General features: G+C 49.6%; 2 protein-coding genes across 6 annotated transcripts in view; one reads left to right on the top strand and one right to left on the bottom strand.

The window, feature by feature from the left end:
- Nucleotides 1-436: 436 nt before the first annotated feature.
- tax1bp1a (Tax1 (human T-cell leukemia virus type I) binding protein 1a) lies at nt 437-17,357 on the top strand. Of its 4 annotated transcripts, none has more exons than XM_076149935.1 (17): nt 437-547; nt 1,340-1,554; nt 4,825-4,927; nt 5,328-5,518; nt 5,995-6,150; nt 8,768-8,916; nt 9,622-9,712; nt 9,798-9,983; nt 10,082-10,333; nt 10,452-10,613; nt 10,689-10,761; nt 10,860-11,416; nt 12,636-12,722; nt 13,530-13,716; nt 13,811-14,031; nt 15,062-15,147; nt 15,448-17,357. In XM_076149935.1, exons 2-17 carry the CDS (start codon nt 1,366-1,368, stop codon nt 15,656-15,658), a joined length of 2,901 nt encoding a protein of 966 aa, XP_076006050.1. In that variant the 5' UTR covers nt 437-547; nt 1,340-1,365; the 3' UTR covers nt 15,659-17,357. The 4 variants fall into 4 exon arrangements, with proteins under 4 accessions (XP_076006050.1, XP_076006048.1, XP_076006049.1 ...); XM_076149933.1 differs by having other exon boundaries at nt 10,452-10,622; nt 10,692-10,761; XM_076149934.1 differs by having other exon boundaries at nt 5,992-6,150.
- Nucleotides 17,358-18,751: 1,394 nt separating this feature from the next.
- The window catches only part of jazf1a (JAZF zinc finger 1a), an 11,501-nt gene continuing 6,482 nt past the window's right edge, over nt 18,752-23,770 (bottom strand). Inside the window, exons 2-5 of one of the 2 annotated variants that reach the window (XM_076150000.1) lie at nt 23,625-23,697; nt 22,483-22,688; nt 21,162-21,331; nt 18,752-20,959 (exon numbers count right to left, since the gene is read on the bottom strand). In XM_076150000.1, the coding sequence (XP_076006115.1) occupies nt 20,783-20,959; nt 21,162-21,331; nt 22,483-22,688; nt 23,625-23,697 (626 nt within the window). In that variant the 3' untranslated portion in view covers nt 18,752-20,782. The remainder of the gene's footprint in view (nt 20,960-21,161; nt 21,332-22,482; nt 22,689-23,624; nt 23,698-23,770) is intronic. The other variant, XM_076150003.1, reaches the window with a different exon arrangement.

The raw sequence follows: 23,770 nt of genomic DNA, 5'->3' as shown, positions 1-23,770 counted from the left end.
CCAGAGCATCTTTAGGATCCGCATCCTCGTTTAGTGTTCAGAACGTTTACTGAACAAGTAACAGAGCAGAATCTGGTAATATAAAAGTTAGAGTTACTTATTTCACAAGGAGAAAAATCGCAGAGAAAAGAACAGACTGCTATGTATATAAAGAATGTTCAAACATAGTGCATATATTACAAAATAAATGCTAAAATAAAAAAACACGAATATATAACTATTTTTTATATACACAATCAGAATAGGGTGCAAAAACAGAGTTATGTGTGTTGTTACTCAAAGGGGTCAATTACAGTGCTGTCTTATAGTAATAACATATTTAACAAAGCGTTTTATTGTTGGTTTTTAAGCGTATAATGATGTAGTAAAGCGGATACGGAGCATCCTCAGCATCCTTGTGGCGTCTCAGCATCCCGGAAGTGACCGCATCATTCGCTGCTTCAGGAAGGAGGCGCACCATCTCCGCTGCACTGACAACAACGGGGGGGACAAAAAACACCGGCCTGCCCCGTCCTGCTTTCCCCGGCGGAATCCTCAGAAGAACCGGGTACAGTGTGACTCCTGAGCGGCGCTGACGGGTCCGCGTCTCGGCTGCGCTAGCTAGCTCCTCAGCTAGGTTAGCTCGCTAGTGGCATGATACGACATGGCCTGCTGGCGGCTAATGTTAGCAGCCGAGTCATCGTAAATAAGATTATCCTCCTTTCTAAAACTAGTTTAAAATGGCAGAGGAGAGCCGTGACATGTTTGTGACGGAGAATGAATGTTTATCACCGTGATGTTAGCTTGTTAGCTGTAGTAGAGCAGCGTTTCACCCTCATTCGTTATAACGGGAATCATTACATCATCTCATATTAAAGATACTGAAGATATCTGATTTCATAATATGGAAATGTAGAAGATATAAGTTGCTTTTCAGTTTTATTAAGGGTGAAAATATGAACAACAAGGTTTTATTTGCCACCCTGCATCACTTTGAGTCACACCCTGTGGTCCTTATATGGAAGGTTCTCAACTGAGGTGCATGAGACCACCAGTGGTACATAAAAGCTCCCTGTAGTGGTGAAACAAAGGACTCTGGGAAATCAATGGCAGTTATGTTATAATGATGATAAAGTCTGGAAACACTATTCAGTTAACTTGCATTTTCCTTCTCTTATTTATATTAGAATATACAAAACTATGATCATAATGGGCTTGGTGTATCAGCAGCACCGCCACCGATCACACTGAGTATTAAATGTGTGTTTGTCGTGTTTGTGCCAGACTGATCGATAAGATATTATCGGGCAATATCTTCTTGCTGACGTCCGTTTGTCCTCTGCTGTTTCCTTTCTTACAGACAAATGAAGTGACCAGCAGGACACGATGTCATCGTTCCAGGTGGTGGACTCGTCGCCGGGCTGCAGCGTCAGCGTCATGGAAACGTCCAACTTTGCCCACGTCATCTTCCAAAACGTCGGGAAGAGTTTCTTACCCCAGGCGCCGCTGGAGTGTCGCTACACCCTGACCCCGTACATCACCCCTAACCCCAAAGACTGGGTGGGCATCTTCAAGGTACAGTACACACTGCATGCCGTCGCTTGGATTGTACTTCAAAGATGTACACACACTTCTCTTCACTTCCCCTCACGACTTTAATCTTTAACGGTTTGGAACGAATCGCAATCCGCTACATGTGTGTTTGTAAAATAGGATTACGCATTACGGCTGCTGCTTGGCACGTTAACGCACGGGTGCATCCGCTTTGAAAACTAATAGATCCACTCGCCGTAAAACCTCAACGCTCGCTTTACTGTGGCCGCTCTTCATGTTCGAGTCTGGACGCTCTGATGAGGATCCTTTCTTCCCCCCCTCACTTCACTTGTTTCCTTCCCCCCCTCTGTCTTTCCGTCGGCCTCTCTCTCTCTCTCTCTCTGCTTCCTGCTAACCGCCTTCCATTTCCACGCCGCTCTCATCAAATCTCGCACGTGATTAACAGGAAATGCGAACCAGGAAAAGTTAATGCCTCGTAAAGTCAAAAGACAAACATTTTATCGCTCTCTGACATCAAATCCACCAGTTAGTCAATTAAAAAGGAATAAGGACGCCGGGTTTATTTGGAAAAAGGCGATTGGAAAATTTAATTGTCGTGATCCGCGTTAATGAAACCCGTCTGATGGTTAGCGTTTCATGTCGGGAGAACAAGCGGAACATGTTTCTTTAGTCTTTGTGACGTGTGTCTGTGTGTCTTTGCGTGTTCAGAGTGTGTGTTTGAGGTGGATCTACGCAGGGGCCCTTTTATTAGATACACCTGGACAATCGAGTGCTACCTGTGGGCTACAAAAGCTCTGTAATAAATCATCAATCTGTGTGACACCTTGGTTTTGATGCTTTGTTTCGGAGGTTGTTGTTTGCGTTCCACCCAAAGGTCTTTCTGATCTTTTGTTCAGTTACACCTGTGACATTTTATTTTTAAGTTAGAGCATCCTGAAACATAATGGCCGTTCGCTTAGTATTCCATTGTTTGAGTCGATTCAGAGGGATCACCTACTATCCCAGAATGCTACAACTCACACAAACACACACTGCCACAAATATTCTGATGGCGTTGAATCAGCGTGACTGTAACAGGCCGAGGCAGCAGAGTTAATGGATCAGTGACATTGACCCTCCCACTGAGAGGTGTGTGTGTGTTGGGTGTTTGCATCAGGTTTGAATTCTGCAGAAGTGACTCAGGGCGCAGTGCATTCTCTCTTTCTGTTACCTGACACAGAAAGGCATTTACCTGCGCTCACACACACAAAGCAAAGACTGAACAGATGAGTCAGACAGAGCTGGCAGCAGCAGCAGCAGCAGCCCAGTAAGTGATGCACAGACACCACCTAGTGGCTCAAACTGGCTATAGTACAACACAGGAGGATCCTGGGATATAACAACTAACACATGCTACACTCACACACACACACACACTGAGCTCACCAGCAGTGTGTTCACTGTAAACACCAACTGTGTGCAATACAACCAAACATGTCCTTTTCATTTTCCTGTCTGTTGGCAAAATGTTTCTATACATTCAAAATAAATATATAGTATTTTTATAGAAAGTGAAAGCTGGAGTTTGGATTGAATGACACACACACACACATACACACACACACACCAACACAAATGCAGCTCTCTAAAAAGCCCCGTGGAGGTTATTGGTTGTGGCATGTTTGTTGGGTCGGCAGGGAGAAACCCGTTGTGTCGGCGTATAATTAACGTGTCATCGCACTGTTCCCTCACACCTCGGCCGGGTGATTGATAGCCGCTCTGCCTGTGATTATTCGGCAGCGTCGCTCCCGTGTTGAAACGCCGCGCCATACCTAAGCAATTGTCAGTCAACTTCACTCTGCAATTTGCGAAATTATTTATGTCTGTTCTCCTGACAAGCCCAACCCACGGGAGAACACACACACACGCACACACACGCACGTGGTGAGAACCCGGGGCCGGAGCCTCACACTGAGAGCGGTGTGGTAAGGAATGCGGGTGTGGAGGCCCCGGCAATTAACGTCTAGCGCAGGAATTACAGAATTATACTCGGCGTAATGGGTCGATAAGCCAAATACTGCAATTATCAGGCCTGAAGTTTGACAAACGTTTTGAATAGGCCGCTTGATTTACTGTAATCTAAACGCTTTGTCAGGAAACGCCACTCCTCGTTCCTTTCACGGACTCCACTTGTGTGTGTGTGTGTGTTGCACTGGCATCATTGCTTTTAAGAAGAATCACTGGTGTGTTATTATTGTAGGTAATGAAATATTATAGCTGGCTTAATTTAAAGAAAAACACACATCTCCTGAATGGACGCATCCAAACTGTAATTTAACGTAATGACTGTCTGGGCTTCTGACTAGATGAAGAAGGTTGACTTTAGTATCGTGTCCTAATGTCCCCGTAAATGGACGAAGGTGCCACAGGTGGGATGTTGTAAGAGAATTTGTATATACATGTTATCTTAGTTTAAGTGTCACCTGACATTGCACTTGATTAGAGGAAGTGACAGATGTATCAATGCCTTTAGTGCGCTTATGTAATTTTGCAAAACACGCATCGCACATGTGACTTAAAACGAGGGGGGCCTGTGTGTGTGTGTGTGTGTGTGTGTGTGTGTGAGGGTGTGCGTGTGTGCGCGCAGTCCAGAAAGAGAGAGTGCGCGGCGTGTGCCCGACAGATTTACGACGCAGGACGTGAGTTATGATCTCCACGACTCCCTTTCATCATCTGTCACTTAACTACACATGAAATGCATGGAATTACATCTCCCTTGCCATTTTGTGTAAAATTTTCACCTTTTCTTCCCTTGTTCCTCCTCCCCTCCTCCCCTCCTCTCCTTTTTTCTTTTCCTCCACATGGCTCGTCCTCCGCCATCTCACGAGTGTGCCTCCACACATACACACACACATACACACACACACACTGCTCTCCCACCCTAATCTCACACCTCCAATGCCTCTTTCTTTGTGGGCCCAAAAGGGGCAGGAACTGAGGGGAAGGAGGATGTGTGTGTGTGTTCGTGTGTGTGTGTGTGTGTGTGTGTGTGTGAGGGGGGGATGGATGGAGGAAGGAAGGTTTGTGTGGTTTTCAATGTTTCCACTGTTGCCTTAAAAGCTCTCTAAACCCTCCAGCTCGCCTTATTAAACGCCTTCTTAAAAACCTCCATGGGAAACCACCGCTAACACCAACATATGATACTGTAGAGGGTCGCGTTACATTTTATACATATTTTTTTACGTGGCAAAGTTACGTGCCTGTTAGACGTTGCAGGTTATTAAACACGACAGTCGTTGGTTCTGTCCTCAGGTGGGCTGGAGCACAGCGAGAGACTACTACACCTTCCTCTGGTCCCCCATGCCTGAGAACTTTGAGCCAGGAAGCACCGTGCACAGGACACTGGTGTTCCAAGGTACACAACTCACACACACTCACTCAGACACAGGGTGTGAGACGCAGGGTATTCCAGAGTAACTCCTTCATTTTACAGTGCATATAAAAAGCACTCCTCTTATTTTTTAATAAGGGAACACAACCGCAAACAGGGGCCTGGGACCTGAGCACCTCTCCAACCACAAACACACACACACACACACACACACATACTGACAGAGGGCCTGCAAACTGGTTTTACTGGGTTTGAATTGGTTGCATATTACACAGTGAAGATATGAGAGCGTCCGTGTCAATACTCGGCCAAACCGGATGTAGTTTGTTCAACATCTGTTCTCTATTCCCTCATTCTTGACTGTTTATGTTGACGTCTGTAGAGGATGATACGTAAAGACCTCTGGTGTCTCTCCACCCTGTAGGTTACTACGTACCCAAGTCCGACGGAGAGTTCTACCAGTTCTGCTACGTCTCGCACGCCGGCGACATCAGAGGCGCCAGCACGCCCTTCCAGTTCAGGTCGGCCACGCCCACCGAGGAGATGCTGACCTTCACCGAGGACGACAGCAACTCGGAGATACTGGTCGTCACCACCAAGACCGGCCTGCTGGAGGTGGGCCACACACACAGACATACACACACACACACACAATGGAACAACACCCCCAAAGTGCACGCAAACGTTGTGAGTGTTTCCTTGATCCAGTTACTGATTTCTGCTGCGCCTCATAAAATATGACATCCTGGTCTGCCGGGGGGGCGTGGCCTCAACGGCACTGTGTTCGTTTGTTTATGACACACATCGGACTTGACAGCGCAGCAGCAGGTGATACACACATGTTACACAATCTGTATCGGATCCAGAGCTGATGATTTGATTGCGAAGACATTTACAAGACGTTTTTACTGCCCTGTCTTTATTATCACAACAAGCCTCTGATCAAGAATCTCCACACTGTTTGGTTAGTGTGTGTGTGCGTGCATGTGTGTGTGTCCGTCTGTGTGTGAGAGACATGATTACCAAAACATTTGTGGAGTACATACCAAACAGTGTCTTGCTCCCCCTCCCTCCCTCCCCCTCTCCAGCAGCGTGTGGAGGAGGCGCAGCAGGAGCGCAGGGAGCTGCTGAAGGCCATGCGCCTCCTGCAGGAGGAGAAGCAGCAGCTGCAGGACGAGCAGAAGCGCCTGGCCAGGGAGCGCGAGCAGGAGAGGGAGACATGCTGCCTGCTGAGGACCCACAACCAGGTCAGACAGAGGGGGAGACAGAGAGAGAGAGAGAGAGAGACACACACACAGTTTACATTTACGTCATTAGATAAACACAGAATTGTCGTTTTCAGATTCATTGATGCAGTTTTTGTTTGTTTGTAGATGTGTATATATTTGTGTGTGGGTGTACATACATGTGTCGGTGTGTGTGTACACTGACAGACAGCCTCTATTTACAGTGTGTGTGTGTGTGTGTGTGTGTGTGTGTGTGGAGCCAGTTCCCCACCACTGATCACAGGTCTGAAAACATCAAAGTCCTGAATTGCTGAATAATCTGTGTCCGTGTTTGAGAGACACACACAAAGAGCCGCAGTGTGTCTGTGTGCGTGTGTGCGTGTGTGTGTGCGAGTGTTCGTCCCCGTCCCAGTGTCGCTCCCTCTTTTAACGAGCTGACTCAGTGGGGCAGAACGGAATTGGGGCGCAGTTTTCTCGGGCATCTGGCGTCAGGGACGATGCCATCGCAACCACAGAGTGAACAAACATGACGTCAAACACACAAACACACACATATATACGACCCCCCCCACCCCCCACCCAGCCACACACACACACACACACACTTCCAGTCTCGCACTGCAATTCAAGGTCCCGCTCCACGGGGGCCTCTCGAATGTTTCGTTCACACGCGCACACACAAACACACTCATTATGCCACCCGCTCGCAAACCCTTTTAGTCTGTGTGTGTGTGGAATGAGAGGAGGGCTCGTCCACAAAACCGCCTGCTTGGGAAAAAAAAGAAGAAGAAAAAAAAAAAGAGCCCTGCCCAGCCTCAGGGACAAACACCACTCAGTCACGCGATCCAGTGGCCTGCCGCTCTCTCTCTCTCTCTCTCTCTCTCTCTCTCTCTCTCTCTCTCTCTCTCTCTCTCTCTCTCTCTCTCTCTCTCTCTCTCTCTCTCTCTCTCTCTCTCTCTCTCTCTCTCTCTCTCTCTGGTTTGTTGTTTGATAAGTGGCGCTTTTGGCAAACACTCCTAAAAACTAAAAAGCGGGTCAGTTGTGGGGGTCGGGGGGCTGAACCCTTCAGACCCCCGAGACCCGTCTGGGTTTGAATCCAGTCTCCTATCGCCCCCTGGTGCCGCTTTAGGGGTCCCGACTCAAAGCCAGGCGGGGGGCTGCTTCCAGTTAGTCCGCCGGACACAATCGCCATAAATTACACCGCAGCACACACACACACGCACACACACACTGTTATTAACGTGCTGCTTTTCATTCAACAGGCATGTCCATCTGTAGATATACGACTTCTGTGTGTGCGTGTGTGTGTGTGTGTGTGTGTGTGTGTGTGTGTGTGTGTGAGGGAACCAAGCCCACTCCTTTGTAGAGCTTGTTCTTTTACAGTAGGTTCATCCGCTCGTGCCGCGCCGATGAAAATATCCTCTCCAGTTTCACATGAAAACATAAGTACATATTTTGCGGCTGCTAATTTTACGACTACACTTTTTATAAGGTCTTTATGCACTGCTAAAGTGCTTCCCAAACGCCAGCCGTAAAAAATCATACAATCATCCGCGCCCAGCCAGAAGCCCAGAGGGAGACGGGGCCGCGGATGCATTGGTGTGTGTGTGAGTGTGTGTGCGAGTGTGTCGCGTCTGCGCTTTGTTCTACGGCTCCACTCTGTGCTGTCATGTCCTCAAACCTGTATCTGTATCTGTATCTGTATCTGTATCTGTGTCTGTGTCTGTGTCTGTGTGTGTGTGTGTGTGTGTGTGTGTGTGTGTGTGTGTGTGTGTGTGTGTGTGTGTTTGTCTGTGTGTCTGTGTGTCTGTGTGTCTGTATTTGCACATCACATTGTGTGGCGGCATGTTGTCTTGTCATAACCGATATTAGCGGCGGATGATTTAATGTCACATCCGGAGCTAATTAGCAGCCGACTCAGACGAGGTGATGTCGCTATGGAAATATCACATACCTCAGAGGCAACCTGTGATATAAGAGGAGACACAGGAGTCAAAACTGAGTGTGTTACAACTACTTAAGTATTTATTAGACTGTAAATATATGTGAGTATTGAGAGTAAGAGTTAATGCTGTTATGATTGAGCTTATCTACTGATGTGTGTACGATCATCTGAGTGTAATGTGTCAATCATCCACATTAGACTGTAGTAGTAAAGTAGTAAAGTCGTATTTTAACTTTGCACCACCGGAAACTACTTAGTTGTTGAAGTTTCTCCTTAAGTGAATTCTGCACATTCTGCTGGCTCAGGTCACTTGTCATGTTGTGGAGCGCATTAGTGAGCACATACACACACACACACACACACACACACACACACACACACACACACACACACACACACACACACACACACACACACACACACACACACACGCACGCACGCACGCACGCACACACACACACGCACACACACACACACGTGCACACACACTTGTCATCATTTGTAAGTGAGCACTTGTGATTGATGGATCCAGCCGTCGCCCTCACATGAGTTACTGCCGTCTGCGATTCGTCATAGTTATTTCGTAAGACTTGGCCCAGCGCTCTCTCTCTCTCTCTCGGCTCCGCCCCTGACGGGAGACGCCGCCGCTGGCCGTCAGTCTAACCCTGCGACCGCCCCCCCCCCGTCCTACAGGAGCTGCTTCGCTCGTCGCAGGGCCTGTCGGAGGAGAGGGAGGAGGTGAGGAGGAGGCTGACTGAGGCAACAGACCGCGTCCGGCAGCTGGAGGAGGACCTGCTGGGTGTCACCCAGAGGGGCCTGCAGAAGGAGACGGAACTGGATTGGTGAGTGTAAGCACGAGCGTCAATCATCCACACTCGTCCATTTCAGTCACGACGCGGCTGTTCAAGTAATAATACGCTTGATGCTTCCTCAATGTCTTGGGGGGGGTAGAGAGAATATAAGGTAAAGCCCAAAGTACGACATCAAAACAACACAGGAACGCCATCAGACTCGATGTAAAGGTGGATGCACGAGCTCACACACATTCAACACAGTGAGTTAGTGTGTTGGCGCTCTTGAGTCTCTTGAGGCGTGGGAAGCAACACGGCTCATTAGAATGAACATTTGACTTTCTAATTTCATGTTTCCTAATCAAACAATTTGGATTGGGTTAGGGTGTTTCCCAGGTAAGAATTCACACTCTACACACACATTTAATGACGTTTGTGACGTTGTAAAGTTGAGCTACGAAGCTGCGGTTAATATGACATTAGCAACTATTGACATGCTCTGTGCCCAGAGGTCCACACACACACACACACACACACACACACACAAACACACACACAGACAGACAGACAGACAGACAGACAGACAGACAGACAGACAGACAGACAGACAGACAGACAGACAGACAGACAGACAGAGACACACACACACACACACACACACACAGCTGGTCCATCTGCCTTTAAAGTCTTATCTTTTGCTCGTTTTACCTCTAGAGCCTCCAAATCTTGATCTTTGTTTTTTTTTTTGCATTCTAGTTTACGCGATCGTCTCAAGAAGCTCACAGCCGAGAGAGACAACCTGGAGAGCCAGCTGAAGAACGAGAAGGACGAGCGAGACCTCTACAAGGTCGGAGGAGGACGCTAATCAGCTTTAAACGAGCCGCGTTCGGGCCTCGACATAAAACCTAAACCTCTCCGCCTCCTCTGCGTAGGCTCACCTGCGCAGCACCGAGCTGGAGAACACCAAGCTGAGCGCCGAGCTGCAGATGCTGAAGGCGGTGGAGCTGAACCGCGAGGTGACCATCGCCCAGTTCCAGGAGGAGCTGGACCGGCTCAGGGTCTGCGTCGCCCAGCGGGACAATCTGGAGAAGGAGCTGCTGGTGCACAAGGCTGACAAGGTACAAACGGTGACTCCTAATGTAGCTGACAAACATCTAATCGTGAGTGTTGATGTTAGATGCGACCTGTTGAGTAATCCTCCTCGCCGTGTCTCCAGGCAGAGCTGGCCCGCGTGCGCGAGCAGCACCGTCAGGCCGAGGAGCAGCTGCAGGCGTCCCGGCAGCAGGCCTCCCTCCTGGCCTCCGAGCTCCGCGACTCGGCCAGCGCCCGCGACCACACCATGACCGAGCTGTACCGCGCCCGCCTGGAGGCCGACAAGCTCCGCGCCAGCCTGGCCGACGCTCAGGCCGAGTGCCAGCGCATGGAGAGCCAGCTGGACCGCATGAGGAGCGCCGCGCAGAAGGAAGTCGTGAGTGTCCGTCGTCTTTCATCACGGCCTTGAATACTGAAGTACAACACAGAATCTACAAGTTGCCATGACATTTGTATTTACTATCAACATGGCTTCATCACGTTCTCTGCCTCAGGGTGTCGGGACATGCGCCATCGTGGTGTCGGAGGCGGAGGCCGAGCTGCAGCGGGAGGTGGAGGAGCTGAAGCTGCGTCTGCACATGGCCGCCGAGCACTACAAGGAGAAATACAGGGAGTGCCAGCGCCTCCGCAGGCAGGTGGCCAAGCTGAACGAGGGGGTGAGTAAAGTCTTTCCCAGGCTGGCGAGCTGACGTGTAGGACACAGGGGTTAATACTCTGCTTGTTGCCCGCAGGAGCCGAAGAGGAACGTGTCCACGGAGACCACGCAGGACACCCTGACCCCCAGCCCAGAGTCGCCCACATCAGGTACGCACAAGTTTGTCTCCAGCTCAGGTTATAGGTTTGACTTTAGAGCCGTTTAAGGAAACGCTGCGTTGTTGCTTGAGCTCTTTGTACGTTTACAGGGAACATTGCAGCCGTGTTACAGGAAGTCGCCCAAATGACAATCACTCCGTACACGTACACCGGGGAAATCACACACGCCGACACACACCTCGGGACGGGAATGGAGGGAGAGCAGAGGGAGGAAATGTGGAAGGAGGCCAAGGGTGAGGCGGAGGCCGAGGGTGAGGCGGAGGCCGAGGGAGAAGAGAGCTGCGGAGAGGGCGGGGACAGAGACTTCGCTCTGGAACAAGAGGAGAAGAAGGAGAGCCTGCCGGAGGAGAGCCTGAGGATGACCAGCTGGGTGGAGGTGGAGAGCCACAGGCGGAGCGCCGAGGAGAACGACGAGGCGGAGCCGGGCAGGAAGAGCGGGAAGGCCGAGGAGGCGCGGGACGGTCAGGAGGAGCGGGCGATGCTGGCGACGCTGGAGGCGGAGGGAAGAAGCCTGGGGGAGGCAGAGGAGGAGCAGAGCTGCTCGGTGGAGGAGGAGCTCGCCATGATGGAAGAGAAGTGGAAGGAGCAGTGTGCCATCAACGAGACACTCAAACAGCGTCTGGCTGACGAGGAGGAGCGCTTCAGAGTGAGTCACACACACACACACACACACACACACGCCAGATTGCCTCAAACATGTGGGCTCAAACCCACAGAGTGGCTGGGAAGGAGCGTGATCAATGATCTCCCACCCTCGAGCAAGGCAGCAGAAAAATGGCTCCTGATTTATGAGACGCCGTGTGTGTGTGTGCGTGTGTGTGTGTGTGTGTTACTTAGCAGCAGCACGTGCTTGCTGGCGTCTCAGCAGGCCTGTAGCGCTTTTTTGCGTGCAAACGTTTTGCCAAAGCCCCGAGCAACTTCTCATCTGAGTAAGCGTGTGTGTGTGTGTGTGTGTGTGTGTGTGTGCGTGTGTGCGTGTGTGTGTGTGTGTGTGTGTGTTTATCGGAGCTGTAAATAAGCCCCCCCCCCCCCCTCCCCTCACGTCTTTGATGGAGCCTCCTGTCTGAGGTGAATGTCCCGGTTCCCTGAGCCGCTCTTAATGGCCCAGAGACCTGACAGGACGGGCGGACGCAGAGCTCCGTGCTTTACTGCTGTTTACATCAGCCACCCGGAGGAGGGAGGGAGGGAGGGAGGGAGAGGAACAGAGAGAGAGAGAGAGGGAGGGAGGGAGGGGAGGGAGGCACAGGACGTCAGTGTTTCAGACTGACTTCACCTGAACTTAACCCGCTAATGCTGCGTCGTAAATCCCTGTGAGGGAGGAAGGCAGGGAGAGAGAGAGAGAGAGAGAGCGAGAGAAAGGAAGAAAGAGAGAGAAGGAGAGAGAGGGAAAGGACGGAAGACAGGGAGAGGGAAAGAAAGAGTGAGAGAGAGAGGAGGTGGGAGATGAAAGGGGCAGTGAGAGAAGCCAAACGGCGCAGAATGAGAGGGACGGACAGATGTGAGGCAGAGAGAGAGACGGGGGGATGAAATGAGAGGAGAGCAGGCGAGTGTCCATGTTAACTGTCGCTCCGTCGGAGAGAGATTTACGGCCGACACAAACCTCGCCTCTGCGGTTGCTCGTGTTTCACAGCGGAGTTCAATCTGCTCCAGATTAAATAAAACTCAACCGACCTACATTTAGTTTCCTGCTCTCTGGTTTGACCGACGCCTCTCTTCCTCCTCCTCAGCCAACGACCTGGAAGCAACAGGAACAACTTGATTTATTCATGTATTCATTTGTTTCAATCGGTGTACTACTCTACTTCCATATAGATGTGTTGTGGTGTTAATCTGATCTTGTCTTTCGTGTCCGTCTCCGTCTTCAGGTGCAGATTGCGGAGCGAACGAGCGAAGTGGTGGAACTCAAACGCAACCTGGCCCAGGCCCTCAGAGACAAGGAGCAGCTGAAGGAGGTAACACAGTGCTCAGCTCATGTCCTCTCAGCTCTCTGCCTACAGGTACACACCATCAGTAAACAAGAGCACTAGTGTGTACTGACAAACAATGGAGTTTGAATGCAAGAAATGCATCTGAACAAACTCTCTTTGGCTTTAGGAAGCAAGTTTCTCCCTTAAGGTCTTTTCTCTTTTATCCATCAGAGCTCCAGCACAGTGTCTGAACTCTCTCCTGCAGCTCTTCCCTCTCCTCCTCCTCCTCCACCCCGCCCCCCCTCTAATTAATACACCCCTACGTGCTGCTTTCACCCAGTGGTACAGCGCCATTAGACAGTGCAAATGCCACGCGATGTGTCTGTTTCACCTTCCCAACCCTGGTTTAAATGTTAAACCTGATAGCAGCGCGCTAATGAAGTCGTCCAGAGAGAGGAGGCCGGGGGGGGAGGAGTGGGGGAGGGAGGGGACGACACAGGAGGGAGAGGGGGGAGAGGGAGAGGGAGGAGAGGGAGGAGAGGGCGAGCGGCCTCCCATCAGCTAAGGCGGAGCAGAGGAAGCTGGAGTCTGACACCCATTACAGTAATGAGTAGGGTACTAATGCTCCTGCTGCAGATATCATTGCAAAGGGCAGCGGCACTGCAGAGGAGAAACTTCACTCTGAGCTCCAAAGTATTCAGGCAGCTCCTCCAGTCGTGCTGCACGCATTGAGAGTGTAAGAAAGTATAAGATCAGAGCAAAGTAAGCGTATATGAGGACGGTGATGCTCAGAGCAAAGTAAGCGTATATGAGGACGGTGATGCTCAGAGTTTCCTCCTCTCTCTTCCCCAGGAGCTGCAGCGCTTCGTGTCCAGACGGAGGGAGCAGGAGGCCGGAGTCCAGGGCGCCGAGGCCAGGCAGCCCATGGTGCTGCGCTACCCCCTCCCCTACCCACAGGACCCCTCGCCCCCGCCGCTGGTGCCCCACAGGCCCGCAGAGCTGCAGTACGGCAACCCCTACTCCACCGACATCACGCGAGGTGCCGGATCACCCGCCTAACCCATTCTTCCTCCTTCTCTCTCTCTCTTCTCCTCCCTCCTCACCATAACGACACCTCGTCTCACGTCTCTTAGATCGAGCCGACGGCGCCCTGTCCCCCGAGCAGATGTCCCTGTCCCGCCCTCCTCCGGAGGCCCCGCCCTGCGCCTCGCCCTGCGCGCCCCCCATCACCCCCCCGAGCCCGGGGCCCGGGGCGGCGGGGTGGGAGGAGGAGGAGGAGGTGGTCTGCATCCAGCCCTCCCGCAGCATGAGCCCCCCCGACGGCCTGGAGCACCCGCCGGAGGAGCCGCGCAACGTGAGGACGCCGCGCACGGACACACATAGATTACAGCTCAAGGGTTTCATTTCCTCCCGTGATGAAAGCGTTCCGTTCGGTGAATCAGTTGCTTCGTAAAGTTGCGGTACGACAGCAGATTGATGTCGGCGGGGTGCGGAGGCGTGACTCGGGGTTTTGGAGCAACATAAACGTTTGACACATTAATGAGGATCCCAGCCTCTCACTTTTATTCACCTGCTCCACAACTGCTCAGTGGATAATGAACTCCTATCACCATGCTCTCTCTCCCTCTCCCTCTCTCTCTCTCTCTCTCTCTCTCTCTTTCTCTCCCCCTCTCTGTCTCTCTCCCTCGCTTTTTCTCTTTCTCTTTCTCTCCCCCCTCCCTCTCTCTCTCTCCCTCTCTTTCCCTCTCTTTCTCTCCCTCTCTCTCCCTCTCTTTCCCTCTCTTTCTCTCTCTCCCTCTCTCTCCCCCCTCCCTCTCTCCCTCGCTCAGTCTCTCTTTTTCCCTCTCTTTCCCTCTCTTTCTCTCCCTCGCTTTCCACCTCTCCCTCTCCCACTCTCTCCGTCTCACTCTCGCTCTCTGTCTCTCTTCCTCCCCCTCCCTCCCCCCTCTCCCTCTCTCTCTCTCCCTCTCTCTCCACCTCTCCCTCTCTCAGTCTCTCTCCCTCCCTCCCCCCGTCTCTCTCTTATCTCTCTGCAGTTTGCCCTTAAAAGATGAAGCGTTGAACTCATTTGCATAAAGCTCTAATTAACGTCACTCCCTCCGAGCTTCACAAAGGCGATAAGGAATAGACGAGTGGCCTGTAGAGGTTTATACTCATGCAGATATAAGATTGCTTAGCTGCGGTTTGATTGTTTCACGTTTGTTTGTTTGGGAGTTCATCGTTGTTCTTCATTGGAACATTTATGTTAGTTGAGGTTTTATGTGTTGTGGAAACCTTTTAATGCACCGCAATTACTTTGAAATTTAGTTTAAAGTCGTGGAAATGTGTTGGTGAACATCTGTGTGTTTGTGTGTGTGTGTGTGTGTGTGTGTTACCTGTCTCAGGTGGGGGACGGAGCTCAGCCATCCTGTGACCATCAGCAGGCCAGCAGACGCAGTGAAGCCCGGGGCAGCTTCTGCTTTGACTCCAGGTAACACATACACACACACACACACACACACGTGCATCCACACACTCCAACACTGCACCTGGAACTGTTTGTCTAAGACAGGTGGATTATACTGGCGGCCATTTTGTGGTGTTAAGTCATAGGCTCAGTTCTCACACCAAAAACACAATTTCACACATTTCTACTGCTACTTTGATAAGTTTGAGTAATTTCTTGATGGAAGGAGAAACAGAATAAGCATTCGAGCGATGTGTGTGTGTGTATCGTCCTAATTCACCTGTGTCCATCCCCCTCCCTCTCCCCCCTCTTTCCTTTCCGCAGTAGCGACGTGCACAAGCGCTGCCCGCTGTGCGAGGTGATCTTCCCGCCGCACTTTGAGCAGCGCAGCTTCGAGCAGCATGTGGAGAGTCACTGGAAGGTTTGCCCCGTCTGCTCCGAGCAGTTCCCCCTCAACTGCCAGCAGCAGCTGTTTGAGCGGCACGTGCTCACACACTTCGACGGCCACGTGCTCAACTTCGACCAGATCGACTAAAAAAGAGAGGGGGGGAACGAAGCTCGGCAGAAGATCGGAAACGTAGAATGGCGAGGTGGAGAGTTGTGTCGTCAGCCATAAGTTCATTTCTATTATGGTTTGATTAAGTCGTCCTGGTCAAATACAATCATTAGCACTTTTGCAATTTTAAGGAAGAATAGAGAGAATGCAGTCAATCAAGGAGGCAGTGTTTGTGTTTGGGTGTTTATTAACCACTTAAGCCTGGAAGACGGAACACAACGGAGCTCTTTCTAGCGGTCAGCATTGCACGTAATACATGCATTATTTCAGGAGACGCGCGGTAATAAATCTGGAACGTTCACTGTGAAGATTGTTTAGTATGTCGGGCGAAAACTGAGACCGAGAGCTGAACTGAAACTAAAAACAAACGCGATCCTCTGATCCGTTTTTTCAATCCGACCTTTACTGACAAAGTTGCAGCCGCTTCTCGCAGACTCATCCAGAGCACAGCAGCCGTGTTCCGCTCTCTTCACGTGGTCTCCCAACGCTCTATTTCCTCCCATACAGGCTACACGGCACTACCTCCCAACGTGGTGAGTGACTTCCTCTGGGTAAGGACAGTAACTATCCCCCTCCCAGTAGCTAAGTGCTACAGTGCCGCTCTGTGGCCAGTCTGGGTTATGACTTTAATAGTTTAGGACCCTAGCACCGGGTCTGCTCGGGCTTAAGTGGTTAAGTACAGAACCGAAGGAACCGTGAAGACTCTGGTTTCATGCTGGGCTGCTGTGGCTCTTCTTTTACGTTTCTATAATCTTAACGCTCATGTTTCTGCTTCAGAGGGACTCGAACACCGCTGGTCGTGCATGCATCAACGCTGTGTTCAGAACAATTTACAACTGCGGAGTTTCTTCTGTTTAAGCTGAAAGTGTTAAATCGTTGCAGGAGCTCGGTTTCAGGTACGAACTCTACGGAATGTTCCTCTACACGGAGAAGGGATCTCAGTCGGGAGGCGTCGCTCCGTCTTTGATTTCCAGGATTCGCACCCGTGGAATGAGATTGCAGAATGTGTGCGAGTGTGAATACGTGACGTCTTTAAGAGTCATTTATGTTTCAGAGGTTCAGTGGAACTTTTTTTTTTTTTTTACTTGAACTGGAAGCGAACAAAGACGTCCGATGGGGTCAAACGAAAAAAAAACGGCACTACATTTTCATCTATCTGCACTAAATAAGGCTTTATTCTGAATGTACTGTACATATAAAAAAGAAGTATACGGCGTGGAGAGATCCACCTGACCTACTGTTGTGACCCCGCCCCCGCCCTCTCAGTGTTACGCCCCTCACGAGCGAGGGACCGACCGACCATGTTTGACTTCCTGGTGTGCACTTTCTGGCAATTAGACTGCAGGACACTTAAGTTACAGACACTTTTATTGTTAAGTACTTCTATGTTTTAAAGTTCCTGTGAAAAGACATTTGTTTGTGTGCAGGTCCACGTCAGCCCCACGAGTGAATGTCATTTATATACTGTACCTGTGTGTGCGTGTGTGTGTGTCCATCTCTCTGCTCGTCTCTTTTCTTGTCATTAGAAGGTGTATTAAGGCTTTAAGATCTGCACATGCCCAGTAATGTGTGTATGTCACGTCTCAGATTCAGCACTTTCCATGTGAGAATGTCAGGACAGTGGTTTTGGCGTGTAATGCAAAGATCTTTATGAATAAAGTGAGCTTCTCCAAAGCCATCTGGCCTTTAACACTGTCCTTCATTTGGGTGCATTAACCCTTTAGATGCTGTGTACATTTGACGTGCCGTTTGGCGACCAATGGAAGCAAAATTTGCAAAGAAAAGTCTAAAACTATAAAAGGTGTAGAACAAACTCACATAGCTTAAAAACACAAAGAAACGCCATCAATCTGAGCTTTTCACTTTTATTTTTCTGTTTTTCTGAGTTTTGTGTTTACATTTGGGAAGCAGCTTCTCTTCATATAGAAAGACAGTTTGACATCATTCACAAGTCACTCTGCTCAGAACATCGACCCCATACAAAAAGGAAACGTCGGTCTCCACGTTACATACGAAAATATAATTTAAAAGCACTTAACAGACAAACGTTACGATACATTCACTGTACACTGTATACTGTATACTGAAGCCCCTCCCCCCTCCCCCCCGGTTGCACACACACACTCTGCTCCTCCTCTCATCCACGTGTAATACTGCAAGTGGCCCTCCTTTAAGGCTGTATTTTAACTATTGCCATGGCGACGGAGGTCTCCGTGGAGCAGGGATGGTTTTACGAGTGTTTAACAGAGCTCGGCGTCGCCCGTCTGTCTCTGCTCTCGTCCAACAAACGGAGCTTCTCCGTCGCGTGCAAACCACTATCTCTGGGTTACTCTCAGGTTACCATGTCCGCTGAAACCGACATTTCACAGATCTTTGTTCGCTTATCGCTGCTTCCCACCTGCAAAAAAAACATGTAGCCTAAAAATGTAAATGTTTCCGGCTACTTTTGTGCTTTTCGTTTAGTAACCTGAAGGCATCGTAAGGCGCGAGACGCACACGTGGGGTTAACATTACATTACACATTACTAAGATTAAAATAAAATTAAAAAACGGGTCAAAAATAGCTCTTTGCCATGGTAACCTGGAGATTTCTATAGCAACAGCAGAGCAGGAGTGGAGGGTGTGTGCAGGTCAGAGGTCACTGTACCCACATGAACAGACAAAGAGAGAGCGCTCCTCCTCTGAGCCTTTGAGCAGAAGTGAAAACCTTTTGTGCGATGGCGAGGGAGATGATGTCACTTTGCGCACGAGTCTCGGCAATGAACAATGAAGCCAGTCGCCCCGCCGCGACACACCACCCAACGCCACCGCCGCCAGCCGCCCTGCTCTACAGGAGCTGAGCCGGCGGGCCTGACACACAAACATGACATCATCAGCACTACACAGCACTCGAGCACGGAGGCAGAGGGAAGACGTGCAAATGTCATTCAGAGGATATAGAGAAAACTAAATGTTGGTCAGATACTGCAACCACAGCATGAATACATTGATCAGAGTCATATCGAGCAGATCGAGACATATGCTCCGTTAACAGCGTTCGGGTTCTCGACATAACAAAGTCATTTGTCAAGATCTCGAGAATAAACATCATCTTTGGAAAATTATATCATTAACTAAGAAGAACAATAAGAAGTCTGGTCTTGCACGTCGTCTCTCGGCTGTCGTACAGAAACAAACACTAGGCTGATGACTTGGATACTGCTGAAAAACTTGGCACCAATGTCACACACACACACACACACACACACACATACAAACCAACAATGACGCACACACACACTCATCCTTATGTGCAGCAAACTGGAATGCTGCCCTAGACAGCGTACACAATGACTGGTTGCGGATGGTGATGCCACCCGTTTGACACATTCACACACGCGTTTCTCCCCTTAGGGCACTGAACGCCAACGCGGAAACGCCCCGTCGACAAACGTCATTCGGAGGTTCGACAGACAAGAGGAAAACGTCCCCCCTGTGGCGGCGTCCTGCGGCCTCTGGGGCGAAACCGATTCTCCAACCTACCCCCTCCTCAGGCACATGGTATGGTCAGTGTTTGGCAGTGGAGAGCTGTTGGCAATGATCGTGGAATAACAAATAAAAACAAAGGGGGGGTGGGGGGGATCTTGGCAACTGGAATTTGGGATGACACCCAAACAACAAAAAGGGTCCTGCATGAGAACACACGCGTGAAATACATGGATCACTCTCTGCAGGATGAAATGTTTCAACGGACCGTTTTCCGATACGAATGATCAACGTCGGCCGCACTCGAATACGCTCGGCGCCGACTGTCTCCGATCATAAGGAAAATCATCTCCCGACTTCTTTAATGCTGCTGATTTCACAAAACAAAGAAAGAAATTATGATTTGGGGGGGAAATTTACATCCGAAAGACGTCACCGACTCGTTTTGGAGAAAATTGGCGTCACTTAGGAAGAACAAGATCCACGTAACATCTCCAAAAGCCTCTAAAAGCTCCTCTACATGAAGTTCAGTTCAGTTTCACACGCATATGCGCCGCGTTTCGTCAAAATGTTTTTCCCTACGACCTTTGACCCTACATAGTCTTTCTTTTACTATAGTTACTTATGGGTGGAGTAGATGAGACTGAGCTGGGCACCGTTGTGGTCATCTAACTTTACATGCGGGGCCAATTTGGGAATCCAGAAGACGCATTTAGAAGCCCGTAGAAGAAATAGCAGCATGGATCTGATCTGGCCTGGCAAGTGGACGCCAACGACGCCTCATCATTTCCCCCCAAAAATCATGAAAAGGTGTGAAATCGCCTGCACGCTGCTTTTACCTGCGGAGATGAGCGACAGTCGACCCGATAGGCTTTGACCTTGTTTGACCTCTGAGGTGACAAAAACTGGCCGTCTCGGCAAATAAGGAATGAAAGGAACACTTGCCGATTACGCAGCAATAAACACTTTTCGAAGAAAACACTGACGAAATATTAAAAATAAAGCTTGAAAATAAAGTGTAACTATGTGTAATATGCTCATGAATACTTTTATATATTTGTATGTACAAGTACACATCTGTCTATTGTTTATATATCAATATATCTATTTTAAGTATAACTTAACTCTGGTAGGCTTTGCCCCCGTCGGCCCCCCCTGGCGGTCGTCTTAGTCCCGCCGCTCAGAGGCCGAGCGGGGAAAAGGGGGCGGGGCTCGGTTACACTTCCTGTTTCGCGTCTCCTTTTTTCCGCTTTCTCCTCTTTCGCGTCGTTTTGTTTTTTGTCTTTTCTTTCTGTTTTGTTTTTTACAGTTAGCACCTTCTGTCAGTAAAACCATATATAAAACGCATGATAGCATATATACCAATGTGCAAATGTACAACGATAAAAACGGCTACAAAGATACGCCTTCCTCAAAAATACGAGTGATACAATGTGGATACCAAAATCAAAATAAATGAAGTAACACAAGCGAGAAAAAAGTAAATAAAGAAAGGTAACTTAAAGCATGCACTCGATCCTTTAGTGTGTGTGTGTGTGTGTGTGTGTGTGTGTGTGTGTGTGTGTGTGTGTGTGTGTGTGTGTGTGTGTGTGTGTGTGTGTGGGGGGGGGGTCAGCTGAGGGCGTGGACCTTTGACCTCTAGCCTTGGATCTTGCGCAGGATCTCGGTGGAGACGGGCGGGTGGAAGTTGATGGTGTGGTGCCTCAGACCCTGCGACGTCTTGTAGCTCTTCCCACAGCGGCACTTGAAGGGCTTCCTGACGCGGATCTGTGTCCGGTGGCCGTTCTTGGCGTGGTACTTGATGCCATTCACATTCTGAGGTGGGAAACGACGCGCGGGGAGGAGGAAAAAGAAGCAGGATACAAATGATAAGTTTCATTTAATCGGATATAAACAACTGTGTGGAAATTCTGGAGTCTTATTTGATGTGCAAATGCCACAAATACAGAACTACACAGTATTTTGTCCCCATGTAGGTTGGAGGTTCGAATCCCTCATTGAAGCTGCTGCCCTGTACCTTATAGCGCTTCTTGCAGCCTGGCACCGGGCAGGCAAACGGCTTCTCCTCGCCGCCGTTCATGCACATGGAGCTGAGGATAGACTCGGAGCTGATGGCGCTCTCTGTGGTCCACGACTCGTCGCTGTCCGACTCCTCGTAGTCCACCTCCTCTTCGTCATATTCGCTGCCTGAGGGGAGGGAGAGGAAACGACAGAGCGTTTGACGTGCTGATCAAACAAAGCCGCGCCGAGAGACGAGCGGGATCAGCAACGGGATGTGACCCGATTATTAATGTGTTTCCTGCTGCGTTTACGGCCCACATGTCACTGTTTAGACGGAGCACAACAGCAGTGGTGTGCATGTGATGTAGAGTGTGTACGTGTGTGTCAAAACGCAGGGCTTGGCTTTAAGAAAGAGATCATTAAGTGGGAGTGATCCCCATTGCTCAGCCTGGAAAAAGTGCTTTGCTGAGTTCAGAACATTTTCCACTCACACACACACACACATAAAGGCACACTGACCCCCCACCATCTCACAGGAAATGCTGCACCTCAGCATGAGGAAATGGATGGCACCCTGGCACATGTTGAAAGAGTGTGTGTGTGTGTGTCTGTGTGCGTGTGCCTGTGCCTGTGCCTGTGTGTGTGTGTGTGTGTGTGTGTGTGTGTGTGTGTGTAGCCGTGACGGTGCAGGAGCCCAGACCTAACACTACGTTTGAAACCATTTGGGCTGGAATTGGACATCTGCTTCTGGGCTGAGGAACACACGGCCCCATGCGAACACACAGCGTGACAGCTGCTATGTAATTAGCAGAGTGTTGACTGGTCTGCTCACTGCAGGAGCCACCGAACCAACCAAACACACACACACTTTCCACTCTGGAAGCTTGTTTTCTTTCTGGATAATTTTTTTGGGAAATATCAGCAAGAAAAGTTTCATTATCCAGTGAAATGTGAAACGGGTCAAAAGTTTGTAGACCCGACTTTCCTTCAAATAAGACTTCTTCACTTGGTTTCGAGGAAAAAGGTGAATCTTGATATCAAATCGCAAAACTTAAACTCCTATATAAACACAAATACAGACAGAATCAGATACTAAATCAATACATCAAATTTGCAGTTAACGTCCCCGATATCTGTGCGTTATTTCAGTTACAGGCAGTTACTCATTTGAATAAGGCTTCACACACACACACACACACACACACACACACACACACACACACACACACACACACACACACACACACACACACACACACACACACACACACACACACACACACACACACACACACACACACACACACGTGTCATCTTCCTTCTTTGCGTACACACACCTTTCTTACCTGTGGGTGTGCTGCTGCGGAAGGACGAGGAGGGGGTGATGGGTGGCGTGACGGGAGGCGTCAGGTTGCCGCTGGTGTGGCGGGGAGGTGTGGCCGTGCTATTTCGGGACACGCCCCCCGTGATGGACAGGGACAGCTTGGGCGCGGCCTTCTTCTTCATGGTCTCCTGCTCCCGGCGCGCCGCATCCGTCATGAACCTGCCGACACACGGCTTAGGTCAGCCAATGACATCGTCCACAGCACAGGAACACAGGGTATGCACTTCAAAATAAAAGCTCAAGGTATCAACTTTAAAAAACTATACAAACAATAGTCGGGAATTTCCCTGATATTGTGGGACTGTAAAGCCCTTTGTGACATTGTATGTGAAATTGGGTTATGTAAATAAAAAATAAATAAATAAGTAAAGAGACAGAGTTAGACTCCAATTTCCATGTAAACTTCAAACACATTTTTGGCTAAATGTCATTGTTACAAGTTTGGCCTTTACGCTGACAGCAGACGGAGATATCAGTTATTTAACAAGACAATAATAACCATGATTACAAAGAGAAATTAGGAAAATGAGGCAGATTGGGGATAATGGCGTCGTTCTTCCTCGTTCATTTATAACAGTAACCATTAAAGTTAATTTAATTATGGTTGCCATGACGGCTGTTTGAGGGGGGGACTGAAGTCTGGTTTGACAAGATGTCATTAAGCAGCTGAGTGAACTGCACCTTTACATACAGCACACACACATCACTGTCATGTACAGTAAGTCCAGACGACGTTTACTGCCTCAACAATTACCACACAAAACAAACCTCACACTCTCTCTCTGTCATCTTCCACAGAGCCTTTGGAGTGATTTACCGGGAAATTAAGTGGGACATGAGACACTGGTTCACCACACAAAGACAGACAGACACACACACACATACACACCCCAAGCACTCGAAATCCAGTCTGATTGTTTTGTGTGGTTTTCATTTGCTGGTGAGCGGATGAGTCACTGCGGTGTCTATGGGAAGCTCTCACACACACACTCAAACACTCTCTCTCTCACACACACACTCAAACACACACACACACACACTTTGACTAGTGGAACAATGCTGCCCCCTATAGGCCGACAAAGTGCGTGCGTCTACCTGTTGATGTAGCTCAGGGCCAGATAGGTGGGCTGCTGTTGCTCCTGCTTCTCCAGGACCCGGGGATCTGTGTCTGAGAGAGACAGAGAGACAGAGAGACAGAGACAGAGACAGAGAGAGAGAGAGAGAGAGAGAGAGAGATTAAT

The sequence above is a fragment of the Genypterus blacodes genome, unplaced genomic scaffold (genome assembly GCF_046128005.1).
Source record: "Genypterus blacodes isolate CSIRO-AG114 ecotype Tasmania unplaced genomic scaffold, CSIRO-AGI_Gbla_v1 ptg000048l_1, whole genome shotgun sequence".
Lineage (NCBI taxonomy): Eukaryota > Metazoa > Chordata > Actinopteri > Ophidiiformes > Ophidiidae > Genypterus > Genypterus blacodes.
The sequence above is the reverse complement of the archived record's forward strand: the minus strand, read 5'-3'. Positions and strand labels throughout refer to the sequence as shown.